Source organism: Notothenia rossii (assembly GCF_949606895.1).
Source record: "Notothenia rossii genome assembly, chromosome: 6".
Taxonomy (NCBI): Eukaryota; Metazoa; Chordata; class Actinopteri; order Perciformes; family Nototheniidae; genus Notothenia; species Notothenia rossii.
This window is the reverse complement of record NC_136909.1, coordinates 5,064,415-5,091,712: the sequence shown is the minus strand read 5'-3', so window position 1 is coordinate 5,091,712 and position 27,298 is coordinate 5,064,415. Positions and strand designations below refer to the sequence as shown.

The window sequence follows — 27,298 nt, the reverse complement described above, 5'->3', positions numbered from 1 at the left end:
GTACAGCAATTGACTACAAGTAAAAGTCCTGATTTCAAAATGTTACTTAAGTAAAAGTGCAAAAGTAACAGCATCAAAATAAACTCATAATGCACACTGTCCCATTTCAGAATAATACAAAGTACAGAAGTATTATCAGCTAAATGTACTTCAAAATATCAAAAGTAAAACTCCTTGTTATGCAGTATTGTATTATTATAGTAAATATATGATCCTGTTTTTATTCATGTTAAAACATTTTAGTTTAGTTTTGTTGTCGGTGTGCCTTTAACCCTCCTGGTGTCTTCGGTTTATATCGGACCGCTTTACTACTTTCACCAATCATACAGTATATTGTGTTTTACATGTTATTGCCTCAAGGCCTTATGATGTCCTCCACGGTAGGCCTTTGAACATATAACATCTCTGATCACCACTTTCATTTTGAGTGGTTTAGTCAACTTTGTAACACCTATATTGACCACCATAGGAAGTGAATGGGTTTATTTCCATCCATCAGATAGTACACACCCACAAATAGACAACCATGTGGTTTTTGGAATTCATTTTCAGTTTCTCTTCTTGTAAATTCACTGCAGTTATAGATAGATGGATAGATGGATTGATGGATGGATTGATAGATGGATAGATTGATTGATTGATAGTTAGATGGATGGATGGATAGAGAAGTACTTTATTGATCCCAATTTGGGAAATGTTTGCGTTGCAGCAGCATTAAAAAACAAGGCAATGTACATAAGAGAAATAAAGACACTAGAAATAAACAATCCAAAATATTTCTGAAGTAGAAATAAATAGCATTAAAAAGTGGAAATAAATAAATGATTCATGTGAACCGACCGTCTGAAATATAGTCTGCTGCTTAAAAGGGAGTTAAATACAATGTTGGTAATGAGTCAAAACAGAACGGTCAAATTTGGAAGAAACACCAAAGTGGGAGGGGGGGGGGAGAAACGAACAGGACAAGATGGTAAATGCAATGGGGGTTCTGCTCTTGTTTCTACCCTTTATATCTGCTCCTGAGAAAGTGTGCTAAGGTCCCGTGCTCCCCATTCACTGACCTCAGATCAGATTTCAGTCTCTGCAAGAGTAGCTGACCTTTACAACCCTTTGTGGGCCTGAATGCAGAGAGAGATCCCTAACAGGCGGCCTTTACAATACCATCGAGAGGGGGTCTGCCATTACCTGATCAAACAAGTTGCTCCTTTTCAGTTCCCCAGTTATTTCTACTGTACACTGGACACAACAAATCAATACCAGGCAGCAGCCAAGTGCTGTGAAGAGTTGGGCTGTGCCAAGTCTGTGTGCTTGATCAGCTGTTTTTGGATGGTTCAAATAGGGCTGTACCATTAAGGAAAATGTTATTGAATAATATGGACGAGGGCAAGAATGTGATCCCATTAAATGCAATGTTTTAGTTTGAGGCGAAACAACATTATACAGACCTTAATAAACACAATACAGATAAAGTCTCTTATCAGCGTTTCCGCCAGGGGGCCGTCTTGCCGTCATTTGACGTCAAAAAAATTATAGCTTGAAATGAAGAAAAGGAAAAAGGACATCCCTCTGTTGGAGGGGCAAAGGAGTCTGGTGGGATTCTTTTCACCGCCAGCAAAGCGTGATGTTCATGTGACGGAAAGTCGGGCTGCTCGATTATTTGGGTCAATAATTGTAATTGCGATTATTAAATGCAATTATTCATTGATTTTGAAAAAAAAAAAAAAAAAAAAAGTAATAATAATAAAAAAATAATCGTTGTATTTCGATTACGTTGTTTTCGTAATTGTTGAAAGCCATAATCGTAATCGCGATTAAAATACGATTAATTGAGCAGCCCTAACGGAAAGTGTACTGTCGGCGAGCGATAGTATCTATAAGGGACGACTCAATTCAAAATGCAAGTTTCGTGACACAACGTGACGTCACACCCCCCCCTCTCAGTGGACTCCCTTTTCAGCCCTGGTCTGGCAGAAACACTGGGTGGTTCTCCATCGCGAGTACACTTGCTTGGTAGCACATGTCTTCCGAGTCACTTCCTTCAGAAGCTAGGCAAGAATCCTTCCTGGCATTTGGAAAACGAAGAGTGGAACAGGCTAGCAAGTGTGCAGGTGTGTCATATGAGAGGCCCCGCCTTACATTTTCCGCCACAGATCTGGGGAAATTGGTTAGTGCGCAAAGCATTGTGGGGATTTTAAGGACGTGAAGTCTACCCATGTGCAGCCTCGAAATTTCCCCCAAACCAAGGATGCGGCCTCGGTGGAATTCCAAGTATGCTGGAGACTGGAACGGTCCCGCTGGGCCACTTGATGACGTAGCATCCTTGAAATATTGGCTTGGAAGCCAGTATCCTCAAGATTGAGAAACGGCCACTATCTCTTATCAAATAATTCCAGACTTAATAACAGTTTTGTTGAGTACAGTTTCTCATAAAGTCACTAATCTTTTCCAAATCATCTGGGGCTAGCTTTAACCACAGGAGGCTATATTTATAAAAAAAGAAGTACGTCCCCAATACCTTTCATTAGCTGTTGTTGACCTCCAGATGTGACTGCAGGGGGTAAAATAATATTATGCATGGATCAAGTGTTCTTGTTTATTCCTGCTTGTGGAAGTTACATGGTCAGTTCATTGGCCGGCCTGTGTGCTGGTTAGACCACAGTTAGTGCTTTAGGATCCAGATGGCTCTCTTTCCATCCCACGGCTGAGTGTAAGTGGTATCTCTTCCCTCACATGCACGCCACTCTGACCACCAGCACAGCTATATTTACGAGGGAGTCAAAAGAGCTTCTGTGGCTTGACTTTTCTTCACTGAAAAAATCTGCTGTTTGCAACTTTGTTAGGAAAATAATTTGTTTGTCTTCCTTCGTCTCCACAGATTTCCATGTCTTACGTGTAAGAGTTTCCAAACAGGATCATCAGGACTGCTCACTGTCCGTTACCGATTGTCTGGTAAGTCTACAGATATATATTACATTACTGGTTTTATTCGCTGCTTCTTTAAAAGTGCCCACCAGTGCTTTACTCCATTTAATTTGTGTGTATAATTTAGGGCTGCTCGATTATGGCAAAAATCATAATCTCGATTATTTGGGTCAATAATTAACATCACGATTATCCATTTACTTTGAAAACATCCATTTATTGAATGAAAAAAAATGTGAACAGTATGTTTTTAACATTGATTACCCTGAACTTCAAGTATTATTCAACTGAAAAACCAATAATTTAAAAAAAAAATCGTAATTGCGATTAAAATACGGTTAATTGAGCAGCCCTAGTATAATTGTATCTTTACTGGATGAGTAGGGGGTTTAATTACATTACGTTCAAGATTTCAAAATGACACCGAAAAGGCACTTTCTCCATACATAAAAACAAAAGATGAGGGAAAGAAAAGATAAACACATTAGAGTTAATGCAGAGCTGGTTGTCATTCAGTTAGATTTCATCCCCACTCATGCTTGCATAACAAAAAACAAACAAACAAAAACTTTACTACATTTTAAACAACTTATCATATGACTTACTGAAGCCCAGAATCCTGCCACTGCTAGCCAAGCCCCGCCCCCTTTGAGTGCCATTTCATACAAATAGATTTTCTATTGAGCGTTTTGAACTTACTGTCCTGCCTCCTGTCGACCGTGGGCTCTGATCAATTCTTTGCCCAGACCCCTGAGAAAGTATTTACACATGCCTGTGAACAACATCCCAGACCCTCCCTGCATAGCAAAGCCTTTCTTCTGAGTCATTTGAACATCTGCAGCCTCAGTCAATCTACCAGAGGCATCGCTAGTGAGTGAAAGGACAGGTGGTGTTTTGGTTTCTCCCGTCAGGGCAGTGAGTCCATTCAGAGTATAAACATCTGTGTTTATATTAACGTTTTTATTCTATATATACATTTGTTTTATTGGCTAGTGTGCTTTTCCTTATTTACATATCTTCATCCTATTTAGATGTGTCATTTTATTGCACGTTCTTATGTGTTGAATTAATATTGTTTCACACTTTTTTGTACCTTTTTATTTGATTGTTTATGTTTATCTTTTATTACTCTTAATCTAATATGGACTAAGTGTCTCAAAACCCCAGGATAAATAATGTAATCTGAGACTCAACATGTGTCTCCTTTGGGGCAACTGCTAAAGCATATGAAAAAACAACACTGTCATTACGTTGTATGAAAACGCTAAGCAGTGCAAGTATAGTATAACATATATAGATATTAATTTCATGATGATAAACATTGTGGAACAACTACTTTGTTATTTTTTATTTGTGTATAATTTAGTAATCTCACGCACTACTAACCCTTTTAAGTCTTTTCAAACTTTTCCAACATGTCTACTATGTATAAAAGATTCAACAGCTACTTCTACTATGTTTGACAAACTGTACCATGACTTTTTTTTCTAAATATTTTCCAATATAGTATACAGTACATTGTTTATCAGATAAGCATATGTTTAGTGCATGTCATGCCTTTAAATAAGAGTTTACATGAGAGAAACTACAGGGAATGAGAGGAGAGAGAGATTGGGAATACATTGAATCAGGGACATTGCATTTTGTGCTCAAGCTCAGGTAAACTAAATAACGTTTTCCTTAAACAGTGATATAAACATTAAAGTAATTTAAGCTTCATATTTATGCTGTTCAAATGCACTTATATCTATCTTTCTATGCTATTTCTATGTCGTTATTCGTCAGATGTTGCATTACAAAGTTAGGAAAGCAGTGTTCAAGTCACGCCTGATGTTGCTTTCCTCACACATAACGCAATGTGTGCACAATATCCTGTATTATTGACATGTTTTACTGGCAGAATAACCTCTCTATGTTGCTCTCGTGCAGACTGGTCCCGGCCGTTCCTCGTTGGTTGACCCACTCCTTCACCGGCGCCATGGTAAAGTACCTTCCCCTCATGCCTGCTTTTGAAACAGTGACTGCTGTGTGTCCGGGGGTCTGCGCTGCGTTCTGCTGAATGAGAAACTCCCCATTGATTTTCCCTTTTTTAAATCAGCGCTGTTTACCAGGAAGCAGACGGTCTAATCAGCTGCATCGGGGTCAAAGGTCATCCCCGGCTGCTGTCTCAGCTTTTATTGCTAACTGCAGAAATGTGTGTGTGTGTGTGTGTGTGTGTGTGTGTGTGTGTGTGTGTGTGTGTGTGTGTGTGTGTGTGTGTGTGTGTGTGTGTGTGTGTGTGTGTGTGTGTGTGTGTGTGTGTGTGTGTGTGTGTGTGTGTGTGTGTGTGTGTGTGTGTGTGTGTGTGTGTGTGTGTGTGTGTGTGTGCGCGCGCGCTGTGTGTCCTTGCTATGACCTTTGTGCTGAACAGTGGAAGTTCTCAGATTCCTCACTTAAGTAAAAGTACTAATTAAACACTGTAAAATACTCCCAATACAAGTCAAAGTACTGCATTGAGAATGGTACTATGTGCTTAGGAACATGTACTCAGAAGTATAAGTACCTATTGTCGAAAACAACTCCCAATTAATGAAAATACATTAAATAATTACATTGAAAACCCGCAAATCTTCCCATTTGAAAAGCTTGCACTGTGAGATGTTTAACCATAGACTGTGTTTAACACAAAAACACCGGTTCTCTTTTGACTCGGCTTGTATATCCATGCCTCACATTCCCCGCTGCTAGACATCCCCATTGTTGCATAAGAAAACTGTGACCTCAAGCCTTCATGAAAGCCCGCTGATGAACACTGCCATACATAAAAAACGTAATTTCTCGGAGCATAAATCATATTCAGACTCCCCTTGCTTCACAGACTTGTGTGAATGCATGTCTATGTGTAGCTTAGGAGGGTTTTTGGCGTGTGGTATTCCATGGTTTGTTGTGCAAGGGGTGATTATAGTCAATTAGCCTGGGTTGCACATTACAGTGTGGGTGGGCAGGAGAGGACAGCCACACAAAGCAGCATCGTCCAAATGGTTTTAAATCAACGCTCTGTCACAACAAGGTTTGCCATTTCTAGATTCCTTTAAAAGCCAATCAATTGGAGTCGGGACTAACGAGGAGTAACACCTGTTTTACACCTGTTTTACACCCAAACTTCCCACATAAAAAACACTTTGAAGAAGTTCTTCTGTGAGGATTCTTCACATGTTTCTACAGAGCAGCAAAGTGGTCAAAGCTGTTGGTGCACGAGATGGAGGCAGGGTGGTGAATGAGGAAATACCCCCTGGAACAATGTTTGAAATGCCACAGTGAAACTAAAGAAAGGAGATGAGTGAAAGAAGGATGTTAAAGCTGACTCAGTAAAGGGTTAACGGGTGTTTCCCCTGCAGGAGGAGGAGGGCCAGCAGAGCTTGGAGTGCATCCAGGCCAATCAGATCTTCCCCAAGAAGTCCCCCGTCCTGGAGGAGGAAAACATGCAGGTGAGGAAGCTGCTGCTTATCTCGTGCTCTCCCCAGTCAACCTGTGTAAATATGTGTCTGGTCCCTGTGATCAGCGACACACTCACTGACACGCACGTGTGACTTCAGACCGCTTTCACTTCCACCAGGCTCCGGGGCAAACGTGCACATGTCAAGTGATATGTGGTGCCACAAATAAACACAGTTATTTATTTTATTGCTGTGCTGAAAAAAAAGTGTTGTTCAGGAGGACTGAGAATGCTCATCTGAGGCATGATCTTGGCAAAACAGATGTTGAAAAGTAGTAAACTTGCTGGTTTCTATAAAAAGTTCCTGCTGTGAAACAGAGGTGTACATTTTGTACTTTATCGAGGCAATAGGCAAGACTCCTGAGGACTTATTATGCTTATTTGTTCAGGTGTATATCAGTATGTAGTGTCTCTACTTGAAAGAGTCCTCTCCTGCTGATGTTCAGGTGTATATCAGTATGTAGTGTCTCTACTTTAAAGAGTCCTCTCCTGCTGATGTTCAGATGTATATCAGTAAGTAGTGTCTCTACTTTAAAGAGTCCTCTCCTGCTGATGTTCAGGTGTATATCAGTATGTAGTGTCTCTACTTTAAAGAGTCCTCTCCTGCTGATGTTCAGATGTATATCAGTAAGTAGTGTCTCTACTTTAAAGAGTCCTCTCCTGCTGATGTTCAGGTGTATATCAGTATGTAGTGTCTCTACTTTAAAGAGTCCTCTCCTGCTGATGTTCAGGTGTATATCAGTATGTAGTGTCTCTACTTTAAAGAGTCCTCTCCTGCTGATGTTCAGGTGTATATCAGTATGTAGTGTCTCTACTTTAAAGAGTCCTCTCCTGCTGATGTTCAGGTGTATATCAGTATGTAGTGTCTCTACTTTAAAGAGTCCTCTCCTGCTGATGTTCAGGTGTATATCAGTATGTAGTGTCTCTACTTTAAAGAGTCCTCTCCTGCTGATGTTCAGGTGTATATCAGTATGTAGTGTCTCTACTTTAAAGAGTCCTCTCCTGCTGATGTTCAGGTGTATATCAGTATGTAGTGTCTCTACTTTAAAGAGTCCTCTCCTGCTGATGTTCAGGTGTATATCAGTATGTAGTGTCTCTACTTTAAAGAGTCCTCTCCTGCTGATGTTCAGGTGTATATCAGTATGTAGTGTCTCTACTTTAAAGAGTCCTCTCCTGTTGATGTTCAGGTGTATATCAGTATGTAGTGTCTCTACTTTAAAGAGTCCTCTCCTGCTGATGTTCAGGTGTATATCAGTATGTAGTGTCTCCACTTTAAAGAGTCCTCTCCTGCTGATGTTCAGGTGTATATCAGTATGTAGTGTCTCTACTTTAAAGAGTCCTCTCCTGCTGATGTTCAGGTGTATATCAGTATGTAGTGTCTCTACTTTAAAGAGTCCTCTCCTGCTGATGTTCAGGTGTATGTCAGTATGTAGTGTCTCTACTTTAAAGAGTCCTCTCCTGCTGATGTTCAGGTGTATATCAGTATGTAGTGTCTCTACTTTAAAGAGTCCTCTCCTGCTGATGTTCAGGTGTATATCAGTATGTAGTGTCTCTACTTTAAAGAGTCCTCTCCAGCTGATGTTCAGGTGTGTATCAGTATATAGTGTCTCTACTTTAAAGAGTCCTCTCCTGCTGATGTTCAGGTGTATATCAGTATGTAGTGTCTCTACATGTCTCCATGCTTTAATGTTCAAAAAGCTCTTTGTTGTTCTCATACTGTCTGTGCTGCAGCACCTCTTTTCACCCTCTGTCTGAAACCAGAGCCCAGTCTGCTCTGATTGGTTAGCTGGCCGGCTCTGTTGTGATTTGCGTCTATTTTAATCTTATCATTGACTTTACTTGTAATGGCGACGTGCATTTGGTCCTGTGTGAACGTACCGTACGTATAGCCATGATGTCCGTATGTTTCCTGCAGCAGTTATCATGACAGCTGATCTGAGTGTCTGAATGCTTTATCTCTTGCTGTTGCTAGGTGCCGTTTCCTGAGCTTCACGGGGAGTTCACGGAGTACGTGGGGCGGGCGGAGGACGCCATCATCGCCATGTCCAACTACCGCCTGCACATCAAATTCAAAGAGTCCATCGTCAACGTGAGTGTCTCTCAAAACTCAGGGGAAGTTTCTGGTAATGTTTTGTAAATGGAACGAGTCAGAGCCGGTGATCTGTCCTCAGTGGCAGCAGGGCCTCCTGACTTCTGCTCTTCTTCTATCTCCCCTTCCTCCTGTCCCTCCTCTTCCTCATATCCTTCCTCCTCTCCCTCCTCTCTCTTTCTTTCCTCTTCCTCCTCTTCCTCCTACCTCTCCCTCCTCTTCCTCCTCTCTCGCTGTTGCCTTGGTTGCATTTGTTCCACAGGGGAAGCATCACAGTCACACCTCTCTCTCTCTCTCTCTTTTCTCCACGTTGAGAAAGAGAGAGCTTTGTCCCCCAAGGGTGGCTTCTCTCTCTCTCTCTCTCTACAAATAATAAAAACATCCCCATGTTTGCCTCCTCAAATATGTTCTCTGAGTTATCTTTTTTTACTTTAAAGTGTTCTTATACTCCTCACATCAGACTGGCCATTTATACAGACATTGAGAAACACCCTGTATCCGGCTTTCTCTCATGCTTTATTTACAGGCAGCTCTAACTCAAGTGTTTCTACTGTTGGACTAAGAAATGTTTCAGTACCTTTTGATATGGGATCTGTTGAGATGACCAAACGTCTCTGCTGTAAACAGGAAAGTTGTGCAATGTCAAATCTTGCGCGACAGAAAAGGCTTCGACTGTTTCATTTCCTTCCCTTTTAAAGATTGGGGAACTTATTTCATACACGAACAGAGGCTGCTGATATCCTCCATGTTTGTTATTTTCAATACATCTCAAGGAAAAACCAGTAGATATTAAACAGCTGTATTTTCATTTCATTTCATTTCAAACCTTTATTTAGACAGATTAGTCCCTTGAGATCATCGATCTCATTTACAAGGGAGACCTGCATCATTTAGTTCCACATGAAACATAAAAACAACATACAAACAACAGAGGATATCATATTTACATATTCAACATTTACAAATACCCAGAGTGTCAGAAAGCATTTCATTTAGACATGCCTTAAATACATTCAAAGAAATAAAAATGCTCAATTTCAATTTTGCCTGTAGACTGTTCCAAGCAAGTGGAGCTGCGCACATAAAAGCTGTCTTACCTAAGACAGTCCTTACTCTTGGCACATCTAACAAGACTATATCCTGTGATCGCAGACAATAGCTGCTTGCAACTTTCTGCTTTATCAATGAACAGATATAATACGGGAGTTTGCCCAACATAGCTTTATAGATAAAAGTGTACCAGTGACTGAGCCTCCGTACAGTGAGTGATGGTAAACCTGCCTTGGTATACAATGTACAGTGATGAGTAAGTGCTTTACAGTTAGTGACAAATCTCAGAGCACTATGATACGCAGCATCTAGTTTGCTTAGGTAGTTGGCAGGTGCATTCATATACAGCAGATCACCATAGTCCAGCACAGGTAAAAAGGTCACAGTGACTAGCCTTTTCCTGGCCTCAAGCGAGAAACAGGACTTATTCCTGAAAAAGAAACCTAGCCTAACCCTCAGTTTTTTAAGCAGGTTATTGACATGAAGTTTAAAAGAGAGACAGTCATCAAGCAAGATACCAAGGTATTTGTAACAGGCAACAACTTCAAGTTTTGTTCCTTGCGTAGATACAATATCTAAAACAGGCTCTGGTGACTTTTTAGCTTTTGAAAAGAGCATTATCTTGGTTTTATCCACATTTAAAAGAAGCTTTAGTTCAGAGAGCTGAGTCTGAATAATGTTAAAAACAGCCTGTAATTTAACAACCGCCTCCTGAATGGAGGGACCTGCACAATACATCACGGTATCGTCCGCATAAAAATGTAAAGTAGCTTCATCCACATTTTCACCTAAACTGTTGATATATATGGAGAATAAAAGTGGACCTAAAACAGAACCTTGAGGAACACCATTAGCAATGTTTAACCACTCAGAAGACAGCCCATCAAAGTGAACACATTGGGACCTTTCAGAGAGGTAGTTCACAAACCACCCCACTGCATGGCTGGATATGCCAGTACTGAGTAGCCTCTGTTTTAAGACACGATGATCAACGGTGTCAAACGCTTTGGAAAGGTCAATAAACAGAGCTGCACAACTCTGTTTATTATCTAGCATACTAGTAATATCATTTACCACTTTCATTGTTGCAGTGATGGTGCTATGTTTCTTCCTGAAGCCTGACTGATGTTTAGACAGGATATCATTTATACATAAAAACTCCTTTACTTGTTCACTCACAAGTCGTTCGAGCACCTTAGCCAAAACTGACAATTTAGAGATTGGCCTATAGTTATTTAAAATAGTTGCCTCCCCTCCTTTCAGTAGAGGCAGGACATAAGCAGACTTCCATACTTTAGGAATTGTATTTGTGCTGAGGGAGAGGTTAAAAAGAGAAGTAAGAGGTGGAGCAATAAAATCTGCAGCTATCTTTAAAAAGAAAGGTTCTACGTTGTCCGGGCCAGCCGGTTTCTTAGGATCTAACTTGGATAAAGCTTCATGGACAATACCAACAGTTAAAGGAGTAAAACTGAAAGGGTTTTCCAGACCACATTGTTCAGAGTCAAGGACTGGAGCGTTCACAGAAGCAGAAGCACAGTCAGTGACAGAATCAAACAGAGAGCCACAAGAGACAAAATGCTTATTAAAGCAATTTAGCATGGTGGCCCTGTCTGATATAATGCCAGATGCTGTGGTGAGGTACGGAGGTAGCTCATTTGGGATATCACCAGTGGAAATCGATTTTATGGCTTTCCAAAATTTACTAGGATTATTCAGGTTTTCTGTGGTAACTGACAAATAGTACTTTGACTTAGCACTTTTGACATTTGAAGTAAAGCTATTCCTTAGCTGCCTAAAGCGTAGCCATTCTACCTCTGAGCCTGATTTCCTAGCCTTTGCCCAGGCATTGTTTCTCTCATGAAGGAGACTGGACATTTCAGCAGAAAACCAGGGATTGTTTCGTCCCTTCACTCTAAATTTACGCAGAGGTGCATGTTTATCTATAATTTTTATAAAACCAAGATAAAAATAAGACCATGCAGTTTCTACATCAGCACACAGATCGATTTTTCCCCAATCAAAATCAAACAGATCATGTAAAAAACCCTGCTCCACTAAGTGTTTTTTATCTCTCTTTGTGATGATGCGTGGTTTAACTTTTTGGACCTTAGTGTCCCTAATTGTGGCTACAACACAGTGGTCACTCACATCATTAGCAAATACTCCCACAGATGAGTATTTATATGGAACATTTGTTAAAATTAGATCAATTAAGGAGGATTTATTTGGGGACTTAATATTTGGGCGAGTAGGACTGTCTATAATCTGAGTAATGTTCAAAGAGGTACACAGGTTTTTAAAATCCTCTGACACAGAAGTTAACCAATCCCAATTAAAATCACCAAGCAGCACTATTTCCTTGTAGGAAAGTTGAGATAACAGTTTTGCCAATGAAGATAAGGAGTCCTTGACAGCCGAGGGGGCCCTGTAGCAACCCACCACCATGACCTGTTGACCCTTTGTTACTTCGACATTCACAGCTAAAAATTCTAGTTGTTTACTAACAGATTTGGAAACCATTTTTGTTACACAAAACTTATTTTTGACATAAATGGCAACGCCACCACCTTTTTTAGGACGGTCAGTGCGATATACATTGTAACCATTTATGTAAATGTCAGAGGCCAAGATCGATTTGTCTAGCCACGTTTCTGATAAGACAATGACATCAGCATCAGTTGAACTCGCCCAAATACGGACAAAATCTAATTTAGGTAACAGACTGCGCACATTTAAATGAATTAAACCTAACCCCGATCTAGAACTAAAATCAGCAGGAGTAGCTATTTGACTAAAACTACCAGGTGGACCCGGATTTGGCTGTACATTTCCTGATAGTAACAACAATAAAAATACCAAGCACCTTTTCCTCTTAATCAACACACATACATTTTCAGCTGTTCTAGAGTCACCAGCAAACTTCGCAAAAGTGAGATTAGAGTTCAAAAAACAATTCTGAAGGACCATTGTGGCAGGCATGTGAGAAAGACAGACATTTGACGAAATGAATGTCCGCGACAGTGCAACTAGCAATTGTTTGTGCAACCCATCCGAACCTGTACAGGGGATGTCCACTGCGGGCGGCAGAACGGACCCGCATCCAGCAGAATTGTCAGGATGACTAGCGAACTTCTCCTTGTCCAGCACAGTCAAAAAAAGGCACAGCAGAAACACGACATTTGCCATTTTCCCAGTCCAGCTCAACAGCATCCACGATGTTCCCGAAGCAAAACCACGTCAGGACAGCAGCAAGGAAATAGGCAATCAGCAGTGTGGCAACACTCCGGTTTCTCCGCGGTATCTCCAGACCAGGCCTCCCCCGCACAGTAGCACCCAACAGGAGATACTGTAAATACTCAAAAACATATACTGTGCAAAATATTCACAAAAATGCATCCAAAAATCTGTGAAGATTGTGTTAACTACACTCCTTATTTTAGGCATCTTGAAAAATATAAATAAACGTATTTAACAGGTTTAAGGACTCATTCCTGAGTACAGAGTTCTGAGCATAAGATAAATACCTTTTTTTCTTTTGATTAAATCCTGATTTAAATTAGAATTTGAACATTTTTAGAATATCTAATTCAAACAAATGTAAAGTTGTGAGTCTTCTGTTTCAGTTGAGGTGTCAAAACGATTTTTGTTTCTGTATTGGTATCAAAACTGACGTACAATATCAGCTAGAGAGCCCTTCATTTTTCCGTCAATCTCAATTTTTCGGGTGATTTTATTTCAGTTACTTTGTGTATTTGGAAAACTGGAACAGGTACCAGATCCAACATGCCTTCTGTATAATCACATGTCATTGTTTAGTTCACAAACCCTCTCATATATAGGACATATTAAGCGGTCCTGATGGTTGCATCCCTTAGTTTGTTTCCTGTTCCTTCCTGCTGAAATTAATTGGACTTTAACGAGCCTCTGGCTATTGGCTCACATCACACAGCCATCGTTCTCCTCACACATATTTGGACGGGTTTATAAAGGAGTTGTCAGAATTCACAGATGGGGGTTGGGTGGGTGGTGATGCAGAAAGAGAGTTGGTTAACTGTCAAGAATTTTGACAGTGGCCAGATTAAGGATGTAGATTCAATTGTGGCTGCATGATACTCAAACATCCGGACTGTGCTGCGATGACACACACACACACACACACACACACACACACACACACACACACACACACACACACACACACACACACACACACACACACACACACACACACACACAGAGAATAGTTACGTACAGGCCAGCATCACTTTCACTATTGTTCTCTGTGTTTTGTTTTGAATAGAGTTGTTGTTGTGAAGTGTCAGTAAGTAACCCCGCAGAGCTGCACGGAGTGGAGTGTGTGTCTTCAGTGTGTAATGTGTGTGTGTGTGTCTGGAGGAGTAGAGTCTGCTCGTTCAGCCTGTTTAACACCAGCTGCTGATTACAGTATGTTGCACAGAAGTGAGTGTGAAGAAATATCCACTAAAATCATTCGATAGACTGGTGCCGTGATGATGGGTTTTTGTAGACTAACCCTGAAGTTAGCCACGCAAAGGCTCCCTCAATAAAAAGACTAAAATGTTTCCATTGGACTTTTTGCTGATTGCAGGAAATAAAACAAGTACAAGTAAAGTGAACAAGATCAAGTAAAAATCGAATGTTAGGCTATAAAGGAACTACAGCAAGGTCACATGACTTCACGTCACCACCGCTAAGCTAAAGGAGGCTAATGTTGGGCTATAAAGGAACTACAGCACGGTCACATGACTTCACGTAACCACCGCTAAGCTAAAGGAGGCTAATGTTGGGCTATAAAGGAACTACAGCATGGTCACATGACTTCAGTTCACCACCGCTAAGCTAAAGGAGGCTAATGTTGGGCTATAAAGGAACTACAGCACGGTCACATGACTTCAGTTCACCACCGCTAAGCTAAAGGAGGCTAATGTTGGGCTATAAAGGAACTACAGCACGGTCACATGACTTCAGGTCACCACCGCTAAGCTAAAGGAGGCTAATGTTGGGCTATAAAGGAACTACAGCATGGTCACATGACTTCAGGTCACCACCGCTAAGCTAAAGGAGGCTAATGTTGGGCTATAAAGGAACTACAGCACGGTCACATGACTTCAGGTCACCACCGCTAAGCTAAAGGAGGCTAATGTTGGGCTATAAAGGAACTACAGCATGGTCACATGACTTCAGGTCACCACCGCTAAGCTAAAGGTGGCTAATGTTGGGCTATAAAGGAACTACAGCACGGTCACATGACTTCAGGTCACCACCGCTAAGCTAAAGGTGGCTAATGTTGGGCTATAAAGGAACTACAGCACGGTCACATGACTTCAAGTCACCACCGCTAAGCTAAAGGAGGCTAATGTTGGGCTATAAAGGAACTACAGCACGGTCACATGACTTCAAGTCACCACCGCTAAGCTAAAGGAGGCTAATGTTGGGCTATAAAGGAACTACAGCACGGTCACATGACTTCAGGTCACCACCGCTAAGCTAAAGGTGGCTAATGTTGGGCTATAAAGGAACTACAGCACGGTCACATGACTTCAGGTCACCACCGCTAAGCTAAAGGTGGCTAATGTTGGGCTATAAAGGAACTACAGCACGGTCACATGACTTCACGTCACCACCGCTAAGCTAAAGGTGGCTAATGTTGGGCGTGATGACGTTTAGTCGTTTCATTTAGACAATTGTTATCAAATGCCGTTTTTAAATCCACCAGTGGGGTATTTACTGACTTATTTTATGTCGTAGAACAGAACGTTAAAATCTCTTCAGCTTGTGTTAACCACAGACAGGCTAACAACCAAAAACACATTCAGAAAACCATTGACCTCCAGACCGGGGGATGGGAAGTGCTAAAGTGCTGACTAGTTCATGTGTTTTAGGACTCATTCCTGCACCAATCGATTGGCCATATAAAGGCAGCTAACATAATAAAGTTGCATTTTTAAAATCTATTTGACCAATAAAGTGACTAAAACAATCTCTGGGTGCAATAAAGCAGTTTTTTCTCGATGTGTTTATATTATGCAACTTTCTGCTAAACAAACAATATATTGTGCAGCCCTAATAATAAAGCTGCCAATCATCTTTATGCAACTTTTACAAAAGCTCCCATCAGGCAGCGACCCTGTCATTGCTTGCCCCGCTGTTTGCTGCTGTTTTAGCCTCTCTGAACGCCTCTCTGAACGCTGCTCATTATCAGAGCTCAGTCACAAGCAGCTCTCTCTCTGCACTATTCAAAGTGTGCTCTTAAGTCATAAGCACATAGCACCTCTCTGTGTCGGGACGCTATTTGCCTTTTAACAGATAACACTGCAGCTCTGAGCCAGAAGGGAAATGCAGCACAGATACACTCTCGCACTCAAAACATTCTCTTGCACTATTTAATCAGTTTGATTTGTTCTCTGTCCTATATATATTCATGTTGCTGTGTTGGAGGAGCCTGTGACCTGTGATCTACACTGTAGCTAATGTGCTAATCACAGTAACGCCTTGAAACTTGAAAGTGAAGAAGATGATGTGTACTAACAGAGTTCAGGGAGATGGGACACCTGGGCAAGGCGTCTGTGGGACTGTTTGCACAACATGGCTGAAATTAAATGTTTTTTAGCATGAAGGCATCACTAATCTGCTCCATGGATTTGCAGTCACGCACTACTTTTACTGACTGCATGTGTGTGTTTGGTACATTTCCCATCTATTAGATATAAAACATCTGTCTGAGTCCTCTCTCTCTCTCTCTCTCTCTCTCTCTCTCTCTCCACAGGTTCCTCTTCAGCTCATCGAGCATGTGGAGTGTCGGGATATGTTCCAGCTTCACGTCACCTGTAAGGACTGTAAAGTCGTCAGGTATGATCGCTGATACTCTCCTGCAGCATAAAGGCAGTCCTGCTTTCACTTCCTCTTTGTTACAGGTGTAGGAAACTTCATTTAGAGTCACCTTCATGTAAAGCAAGCATGTGACGTAATGTGCAAAGCATTTCAAGTTAAAAGAAAACACCAAATAGTTAAAAATAGGGATGCTCCGATCGCCAATTTTGGGGCCTATGGGGCCTATGGGGATCTTCCATTTAAAGTGCTGTTTAAAACTCAGTTAATGGGGCTCCTTCACTGGCGCTTCCACAAACAACATAATTATTACATTCAAATTAAGTGCATTATTCAAGTTTACATTAACTTTGGATAATAACACGGGAGCCTGTCAGTGACCGTTTCTCAATCTCGAGGAAACTGGCTTCCAAGCCAACATTTCAAGGATGCTACGTCATCGAGTGCCGCCGAAGGGCTGTTCCAATCTCCAGCATACTTGGAATTCCACCGAGGCCTCATCCTTGGTTTGGGGGTAATCTCGAGGCTGCACATGGGTAGACTTCGCGTCCTTAAAATCCCCACAATGCTTTGCGCACGGACCAATTTCCCCAAATCTGTGGTGGAAAATGTAAGGCGGGGCCTCTCATATGACGCACACCTGCACACTTGCTAGCCTGTTCCACTCTTCGTTTTCCGAATGCCAGGAAGGATTCTTGCCTCGCTTCTGAAGGAAGTGACTCGGAAGACATGTGCTACCAAGCAAGCATCCTCGAGATTGAGAAACGGCCAGTACCTCATGCAGCTCACTGATCCAGTAATGAGTGACCCGACAGTGAAGAATCAACATATGTATAACTAGTTTAGCTAGTTCCAGAAGCAGATCAAATAGCTAGTGTGTTAGGTAGAACTCTCAGTGTGTGTGTTGCTCCGCTGTCCGGTCCGTCACAGCGGGCCGCTATCTTTTTCAGACACCTTAAAATACTGCCAGACCGGTGAAGCCGTTTTGGCGAGCTTGTTTTGCCGCGCACAGAGAAAAGGGTCATGTATTTTACGTCATGCGATCTGCATTTTTAGAGAGCACCGGCCGATCGATCGGAGCGTCCCTAGTTAAAAATCAACAAAGTTTACACCTGGGTAATTCATTCCTCTGTTAAAAAGACAAAAATAATAAAAAGAATGAATAAGTGCTAAGTGTTTCCAGACTTCGGAAGTATCAACAGTAACAGTATTCAACAACCCCAAAAAACCAACAACTTCACATTGCATTTGCAGCCGAGCGTTAAAGTTAAAAGTTCACACTACACTGCAAAGAGATAATATCATTCTAACTTCTCAATGAATCTGAAAAACCTCTACCTCTGCATCTACGAGCCACTTTTGTTTTGTTTACTGCTGAAAGTCTAGCTGTGAACACAAATCCTTCTTCTCTGTCGTCTGGTAGACACTCTCTGTCATTGTGATTTCAGGTTTGTCCTTAAAGTGCTTCACTCTTCAAACCTTTCATTGTCTGTCAACACTAGGTACAGGTACTAGGTCCAATTACTGTCAATCATAAATACAGGTGCATCTCAGACGAGAGCAGTCTCTCCCTGTTTGACGGACCGCTTTAAAACCCAGGAGATATCTGAAACAGGAAATGAACACAGTTCAATGTATATCAAATAAAGTACATATGAGCGATCAGCGACAAGAAATCACATTTTAAAAGACCATGTTCATAATTCCAACCCATTTAGCGATAACATCCACAATGTTGATTCTCCTGTACCTTTTAAGAGGCACGTGTGGTACGTTAAGCATTCGTTATGTAATCATAAATACATTACATTTTTACAGATACCATTTAAAAGGTTCTTCACATGTGATTTACTTGGAGAGGAATGAAAGCATAACAGTTTGAATTTTATGCATCTGAACCGACATCTGTCATTTAAAGGCATTCTGTCTGTTGGTGCGACTCACCTGCACCATTAAGTCTTTTGCACGGTTAACTATTGTTTTTCTAACCCTTAGATGCGTAAGTGGGTCTTCTTTGACCCGGTGGTTTTCTTAGAGTATCTTTGAAATTACATTTTTTTATCATTTCATTCTCCAGCTATTCCTCAAAAAACATGTTTTGGATATCAAGCCATTCAAATGTAAAATTTACATTTTAAGAAATTGTAGTTTTTGTATTTCTACCCCAAGCTTCCATAAGTGGGTCAAAAATGACCTGCATGCATTTCCTATGGGATTTCTTTTTTCTTTCAAAATGTAAAATAAATGTCTAAAATTATAAATAGTCAAAAATTAAATATAAAATATTTCTAGCGTGAACCAAAAAAGTGATTCGTCTTAACCAAAATGACGACAATGGCATAAAAACACATATCATTCTAGTACGGGTCCTTTTTGACCCACTTATGGACGAGTGTAGAGTCCAGCCACTCTAAGGGCATGTGTTGTTGTTGACCTGTTGGAGGAACATGCCAATGCAGATTGTCATTTGCAAAAACTGCGCTGTAGCTTTTGTGCGAATGACAAAAAAAACCGTTGGATCATTTTAACACCTTGACAAATTTTATTATCTAAATGGAGGAAATAAACTACTACTATTACGACCATTTTATGACGATTCGGCGATTAAATAATTTCTCAGATTGTTCTCCTATTTTTTTTTTTACGTTGAATATTTGGTTCATTTTATCCATTGTTTACAAGTTAAAAGACAAAAAAACATAAAGTACATTTTACATGAGGAATGAGCAATGGTGAAAAATAATAACATATGTATTAATAAATAAATATAAAAAGTAAACAGTAATGTAAAAAAACTCGTAATTTTTTTTCTAAAATTATAATAATTCCTGGTCTTGATCTCGTAGCCTCCTCAAATATTTTAAGCGTGACTAAGGTGTAATGTGTGCTCTGACTTTTGACCCCAAAGACAAAAAACATGCCGTAAAATATTATTTACAAATTGAAAAGTGTTTATTTTACATCAGCAATGGTGAAAAACAATTAAAAAAAGCAAAATATGAATAAATTAATATAATAGGTACACAGTAATATAATACAAATAATTATAAAAATCTCTTAAATTATAATAATTCCTGGTCTCGTTCTCGTGTCCTTGTGCCTTCTCAAATATTTGAAGCGTGATTACGATCTAACGTTTGCTCTGACCTCCCCCCCCCAGGTGTCAGTTCTCCACCATTGAGCAGTGTCAGGAGTGGCTGAAGCGCCTGAACGTGGTGGTGCGCCCCCCCCCTCGCCTGGAGGAACTCTTCTCCTTCGCCTTCCACGCCTGGTGCATGGAGGTCTACGCCGGGGAGAAGGAGCAGCACGGGGAGCTCTGCAGACCAGGTCCGAAGAATAATAATAATAATAACAATAATAGATTACATTTCTATAGCGCCTTTCAAGGGACCCAAGGCCGCTTTACACGGGGAACAAACAAGATCAGACTTCAAGATTTGACTATTAACCTTTAAATCTTACATGGACTAGCATTTCCATATCTATCATCATTAATTACCCCGCAAATATCTACCAGGCTCCCACCATCACATAATGCCTCCTGATGTCTCCTTTCCATCCCCAGAATTCACAAATGATCCGCAGGTGTCAGAGCCTTTTCATTTCCAGCACCTCTCCTTTGGAATCGTCTTAAAGGAAGCAAAGCTGTTTCCGTTGACTCCTTTAAAAGCAAACTCAAAACCCATCTCTTCGCATCCGTCTTCCTTTTAAACTAATTTGCATCACCTAGTTTCCATCACCTAGTTTCCATCACCTAGTTTCCATCACCTAGTTTCCATCTACATCACCATCACTTCTGTCACTTGCTTCGTCATGGCAATACTTATGTTGATGTATAATGTTGCATAATGTTTTTATAATTGTTATGCTATGACGTTTGTATTTTGCTTTGTACAGCCCTTTGAGGCATTTCTTCTCATTTGGGGCTATAATAAATAAATGTTGACAAACAAACAAGAGGGGCAAATAATAAAGTAACAGTGAACCGGTGAGTTAGGTAACCCCCGTCTCCTGATGACCTCATGAAACCCCTCTGGTGTTACAGCCATACTTGTCAACCCTCCCGATTTTCGCGGGAGACTTCAAATTTCATTGCCCTCCCCCGCTTTCCTCCCGGAGTCATATTTATCCCGATTTCTGACAAAATCAGATTTACTCACGACTGTTTCCACTCGGACTTTAATACAGCTACGCCATTGTTTGGTTTCCATGGTAGCGCGTCTCTTTAGTTGCAACTGAAAGTCTGAGATGGTGAAAAAGATAGTCACAAGAATCGACAACTTGACCCTCTGCTCACTCCTTTCCTGTAAAACACAGGTCCAGCCCAAACACATGCTCCATCAAGGACGGTGCTACAGGCCGCAAGGCAGTGCACTTACAACTACAATAAGCATGTTAATGTTAATCTAACAGCTCCGGCGATCCACTAGCACCCCCCCCACCCGCGGTGGTTTTGAAATGCTCCCGATTTCTGAGGTCTCAAGGTATGGTTGCAGCCTGTGTTCACTTAGTGTCTTCTTCAACTGTTCCAATGAGGACAGGGTGCATGCAGTCGACTAGAAGCTCTGCACCTGCTCCAGCTATTCTTTTTACAGCCCGTCTGAAGCGCTCCTAGTTTGTTTTAGAAAAACTCCAGTGACGTCACGGTAGAAATTGGACAGAGAAGCTTGTGTTGATAGTGCCTTTCAGACTGAAACGGTAAAACAAAGGCATAGAAGCTCCTTGTGAGCAGATGAGACCCTTGTTGTTGCAGTGAGTGGTTTTTAATTGATACCAATGAGACCAGAGCAGATGCAGCTGCACGCAGCCATCTCCAGGAGAAATGGTGTTGCACCTAACTTGTTTGAGCACTTGCTGCCGCTCCAACTGCTGGAGTTATAATATTGTAGCTTTTCAGTGAAACTCCGGAGACGTCACAGCAGGCATGAAGGACACACTTGTTTTGACAGATAACAATGATCCAAAGAAAAAACCAAAAGCTTTTAATAAATATCATCCGGACCCCGCATGTGGCTGCCGCTCAGTGTTCTACTTCGATAAGTACAACATGTATGAGTGTGTGACCTTTAGTCTCCGTACTCCGATTGTCCTCCTCGCTCTATGGCAGTCAGGCTGAGCGACGACCAGCTGTTCAATACAAAGTGTGAGAGAAAGCATCATCCATTTTGTTTTAATAGCAAACAAACGGAGGTGTAGTAGCTCCAACAGATCAGAAGATACAAGGGAGTGATGCTGGTTTATCACATTGTCGAGAATTTGTTGCCTTTACAAGAAAAAGCAGAGGAAGAGTTTTCCTGATGAAATGCTGGCAGGAAACGGCCCAGCGCCTTTCCACTCCAAAACAAAGAGGCTCTTATGTTGACTCAGGGTCTTATCGGCAGAGAAGGCAACAGTACACATCCTTCACTCAAGTAGAAGTACAGATACTTGTGTTTAAAAATACTCTGGTGAAAGTAGAAGTACTGACTAAACTTCTTTCCTCAAGTCAAAGTAAAGAGGCTTTGAAATGTACTTCAGTAAAAAGTACCCATAACTAGCAGCTGTTTTAAAGAGTACCTGACCTCCCTTTATATTAATAGAACAATAATGTCATTGTTAGCTAATGAATGTTTCCATGCTGAACAACGGCAACATGACAACGTTTCCATTGGTCCCTCTTCTTTAGAGAAGACCAGGAAATGATGGATACACGGATCGTGTTCAAATCAATAGGCACGCAATGACTCTAAATAATAATGATCACGCCACCAAACACACATTCAGACTAAAGGAACCAGCCTGTTTGGAAAATGAGAGAAGTAGAAAGTACAGGTATTTGAGTTCAACATGTAAGAAGTAGAAAGTACAGGTATTTGTGTTCAACATGTAAGAAGTAGAAAGTACAGGTATTTGAGTTCAACATGTAAGAAGTAGAAAGTACAGGTATTTGGGTTCAATATGTAAAAAGTAGAAAGTACAGGTCTTTGTGTTCAACATGTAAAAAGTAGAAAGTACAGGTATTTGTGTTCAACATGTAAGAAGTAGAAAGTACAGGTATTTGTGTTCAACATGTAAGAAGTAGAAAGTACAGGTATTTGTGTTCAACATGTAAGAAGTAGAAAGTACAGGTCTTTGTGTTCAACATGTAAAAAGTAGAAAGTACAGGTATTTGAGTTCAACATGTAAGAAGTAGAAAGTACAGGTCTTTGTGTTCAACATGTAAAAAGTAGAAAGTACAGGTATTTGAGTTCAACATGTAAGAAGTAGAAAGTACAGGTCTTTGTGTTCAACATGTAAGAAGTAGAAAGTACAGGTATTTGTGTTCAACATGTAAGAAGTAGAAAGTACAGGTATTTGTGTTCAACATGTAAGAAGTAGAAAGTACAGGTCTTTGTGTTCAACATGTAAAAAGTAGAAAGTACAGGTATTTGAGTTCAACATGTAAGAAGTAGAAAGTACAGTTCTTTGTGTTCAACATGTAAAAAGTAGAAAGTACAGGTATTTGTGTTCAACATGTAAGAAGTAGAAAGTACAGGTATTTGTGTTCAACATGTAAGAAGTAGAAAGTACAGGTATTTGAGTTCAATATGTAAAAAGTAGAAAGTACAGGTATTTGAGTTCAATATGTAAGAAGTAGAAAGTACAGGTATTTGGGTTCAACATGTAAGAAGTAGAAAGTACAGGTATTTGAGTTCAACATGTAAGAAGTAGAAAGTACAGGTATTTGAGTTCAACATGTAAGAAGTAGAAAGTACAGGTATTTGTGTTCAACATGTAAAAAGTAGAAAGTACAGGTATTTGTGTTCAACATGTAAGAAGTAGAAAGTACAGGTATTTGAGTTCAACATGTAAGAAGTAGAAAGTACAGGTATTTGAGTTCAACATGTAAGAAGTAGAAAGTACAGGTATTTGAGTTCAACATGTAAGAAGTAGAAAGTACAGGTATTTGAGTTCAATATGTAAGAAGTAGAAAGTACAGGTATTTGGGTTCAACATGTAAGAAGTAGAAAGTACAGGTATTTGAGTTCAACATGTAAGAAGTAGAAAGTACAGGTATTTGTGTTCAACATGTGAGAAGTAGAAAGTACAGGTATTTGAGTTCAACATGTAAGAAGTAGAAAGTACAGGTATTTGAGTTCAACATGTAAGAAGTAGAAAGTACAGGTATTTGTGTTCAACATGTAAGAAGTCAAAGTAAAAAGTCATCAGAAAAATAAGTAGTGGAGTAAAGTACTGATACCAGAAACATGTACTTAATTTCAGTAACAAAGTATTTGTACTCCACTACTTCCCACCTCTGCTTATCGGTTATCTCCCCTCTCTCCGCAGGCGAACACGTCACCTCCTGGTTCAAGAACGAGGTGGAGAGGATGGGCTTCGACACTCAGAACGCCTGGAGGATCACAGACATCAACAGCAAGTTCAGGTAATCACAGCTTCCATTCACAGACCCTGCTGCTGTGGAGGAGTGCTCCCCGCTCTGCTCTCAGCGCGCGGTTCAGACAGAGGGTGCTGTGTTATTGGACCCGCGCTGATATGAGCCCTGCCCAGGGTTAGGTGCCTGCAGACAGAGGGTGCAGTCAAATTGTCTCTTCTTCATGTCTCTTCTACATCAACATGTGTCCCCTCTTCTTCATGTCTCTTCTACATCAACATGTGTCCCCTCTTCTTCATGTCTCTTCTACATCAACATGTGTCCCCTCTTCTTCATGTCTCTTCTACATCAACATGTGTCCCCTCTTCTTCATGTCTCTTCTACATCAACATGTGTCCCCTCTTCTCCATGTCTCTTCTACATCAACATGTGTCCCCTCTTCTCCATGTCTCCTATACATCAACATGTGTCCCCTCTTCTTCATGTCTCTTCTACATCAACATGTGTCCCCTCTTCTCCATGTCTCTTCTACATCAACATGTGTCCCCTCTTCTTCATGTCTCTTCTACATCAACATGTGTCCCCTCTTCTTCATGTCTCTTCTACATCAACATGTGTCCCCTCTTCTCCATGTCTCTTCTACATCAACATGTGTCCCCTCTTCTTCATGTCTCTTCTACATCAACATGTGTCCCCTCTTCTCCATGTCTCTTCTACATCAACATGTTTCCCCTCTCCTTCATGTCTCTTCTACATCAACATGTGTCCCCTCTTCTTCATGTCTCTTCTACATCAACATGTGTCCCCTCTTCTCCATGTCTCTTCTAAATCAACATGTGTCCCCTCTTCTTCATGTCTCTTCTACATCAACATGTGTCCCCTCTTCTTCATGTCTCTTCTACATCAACATGTGTCCCCTCTTCTCCATGTCTCTTCTACATCAACATGTGTCCCCTCTTCTCCATGTCTCTTCTAAATCAACATGTGTCCCCTCTTCTTCATGTCTCTTCTACATCAACATGTGTCCCCTCTTCTTCATGTCTCTTCTACATCAACATGTGTCCCCTCTTCTTCATGTCTCTTCTACATCAACATGTGTCCCCTCTTCTCCATGTCTCTTCTACATCAACATGTGTCCCCTCTTCTTCATGTCTCTTCTACATCAACATGTGTCCCCTCTTCTTCATATCTCTTCTACATCAACATGTGTCCCCTCTTCTTCTTGTCTCTTCTACATCAACATGTGTCCCCTCTTCTTCATGTCTCTTCTACATCAACATGTGTCCCCTCTTCTCCATGTCTCTTCTAAATCAACATGTGTCCCCTCTTCTTCATGTCTCTTCTACATCAACATGTGTCCCCTCTTCTTCATGTCTCTTCTACATCAACATGTGTCCCCTCTTCTCCATGTCTCTTCTACATCAACATGTGTCCCCTCTTCTTCATGTCTCTTCTACATCAACATGTGTCCCCTCTTCTTCATGTCTCTTCTACATCAACATGTGTCCCCTCTTCTTCATGTCTCTTCTACATCAACATGTGTCCCCTCTTCTCCATGTCTCTTCTACATCAACATGTGTCCCCTCTTCTTCATGTCTCTTCTACATCAACATGTGTCCCCTCTTCTTCATGTCTCTTCTACATCAACATGTGTCCCCTCTTCTTCATGTCTCTTCTACATCAACATGTGTCCCCTCTTCTTCATGTCTCTTCTACATCAACATGTGTCCCCTCTTCTTCATATCTCTTCTACATCAACATGTGTCCTCTCTTCTTCATGTCTCTTCTACATCAACATGTGTCCCCTCTTCTTCATGTCTCTTCTACATCAACATGTGTCCGCTCTTCTTCATGTCTCTTCTTCATCAACATGTGTCCTCTCTTCTTCATGTCTCTTCTACATCAACATGTGTCCCCTCTTCTTCATGTCTCTTCTACATCAACATGTGTCCCCTCTTCTACATGTCTCTTCTACATCACCATGTGTCCCCTCTTCTTCATGTCTCTTCTTCATCAACATGTGTCCCCTCTGTGGAAAGAGACTCTGAAAGTTTCAGGAACAAAGATTCTCTCTCTTTTTGATCCATTTCTATAAAAACCTGTCTGAAAATGAGCTGATCAGATTTTGGCCACTTTATGATGTCATAACGATGTTTGTCTTGTGTAACCATTAGCCAATCAGCAACCAAGGTAACCCCCCCCCCCCCCTCCCCCTTATCACCTGAATCTCCTCCTAGAGCACCATTGAGTTCTTTGTCACCAAATGTCTCTCAGAGGGGCGTGGGGAGGGGCTCCTTATTTTCATCTAAAGTAACAGACAGAGAATCAGCACTTTGGAAACATGGCTGAAACAGAGGGGATTATGGGTAATGCTGCAATGATCTGATTGGTGTTTCAGCCAATCAGAGACAGGTTCTGTATATATCTGAGACCTGTGATATATTGATGAAAAACAGTATGATAGGGGTCCTTAAAGCTATCACTGTGTATATCACCATTCAAACATGTTTGAAAGTTCGGTAAACAACGAGAGACTTTATTTGATCATTTCAGTAAAAAGCTAACGTTCATATTTTCTCCTTTGGGTTATTATAGTGGTGAACGCTCAAAACAAAGCACTCTCTTCCTGTCTCTCTCTCCCCCTCCTCTCTTCAGGCTCTGCCCCAGTTACCCTCAGCAGCTCCTGGTTCCCGCCTGGATCACCGACAAGGAGCTGGAGAACGTGGCGGCTTTCCGCTCCTTGAAGAGGTTCCCTGCTGTGGTTTATAGGTCTGTCTGTTTAACTCCATGCAGCCACTAAACACTTTGCCTATTTGCTGATTTCTTTCTACCATCTTCAGATAATACCTCAGTGCCACTGTGGCTTTATCAAACACCACAGCGAGCTACTGATGGATCATTCCCTCCAGGCTGCGTTTTTTTGGCTGTATTCAGAGTTTGTCAAAATGAACAACAACACTGATTTAGGCTGGAGCCACACGAGGACCATAACGCAAACGGACCGCAATCTTTATCAAAAAGGTCTTCCGTCCACACGCAACAGGCACCAGAGACATGTCTGTTCACACGAGAACGCTCGGAAGCGCTGGAGACACTGTAGTACATATGCCAGGCCTGTAAGTGGCGCTGTAGTCTGCCACAAAAGCAGCGAAGAAGACTTCCCGCGCATGGTTCCCATGGTTGCCCTTCTGTTTATTTTCCGCTGTGGACGCTCTGGCTCTTTTTCTCCCTCCCCGAGGCAAGCGTGTTCTCCTGCTGTAATTCTCTCCGGTAGTCCACCAGCAGAGGACAAACACCCACCTCTCCGCCTCTTCCCAGGAACGAGGGGACCGTGCGGCATAATTTCAGTTAGATTTTTTTTTCCACCGGTCAACATGTCGTTAAAGTTTAAATCTTCCGGACAAAATTAGAAAAGTGCCGGTCAAAGGTCTTCTTTGTTCTTTATTGAGCTTTAAAACAAATTGATAACGACTCTATATAATAATATAATAATAAAAGACGGAGCCTCTCTTTTCCTCCCCCTCTTCTGAGAGCCAGCAGCTGTTCTCTGAGCAGGAGAGGC

The 27,298-nt window shown here is 41.2% G+C and overlaps 1 protein-coding gene across 4 annotated transcripts in view; it reads left to right on the top strand.

Moving 5' to 3' along the window:
- Positions 1 to 27,298, top strand: part of mtmr3 (myotubularin related protein 3) — a 53,849-nt gene that overhangs the window by 2,193 nt on the left and 24,358 nt on the right. For 2 of the 4 annotated variants that reach the window (XM_079689402.1, XM_079689400.1), the window contains exons 2-10: positions 2,876 to 2,949; positions 4,852 to 4,903; positions 6,300 to 6,389; positions 8,370 to 8,486; positions 13,837 to 13,857; positions 16,321 to 16,403; positions 19,543 to 19,709; positions 23,691 to 23,787; positions 26,392 to 26,505. In XM_079689402.1, the coding sequence (XP_079545528.1) occupies positions 4,901 to 4,903; positions 6,300 to 6,389; positions 8,370 to 8,486; positions 13,837 to 13,857; positions 16,321 to 16,403; positions 19,543 to 19,709; positions 23,691 to 23,787; positions 26,392 to 26,505 (692 nt within the window). In that variant the 5' untranslated portion in view covers positions 2,876 to 2,949; positions 4,852 to 4,900. The remainder of the gene's footprint in view (positions 1 to 2,875; positions 2,950 to 4,851; positions 4,904 to 6,299; positions 6,390 to 8,369; positions 8,487 to 13,836; positions 13,858 to 16,320; positions 16,404 to 19,542; positions 19,710 to 23,690; positions 23,788 to 26,391; positions 26,506 to 27,298) is intronic. The other 2 variants (XM_079689403.1, XM_079689401.1) reach the window with 1 other exon arrangement.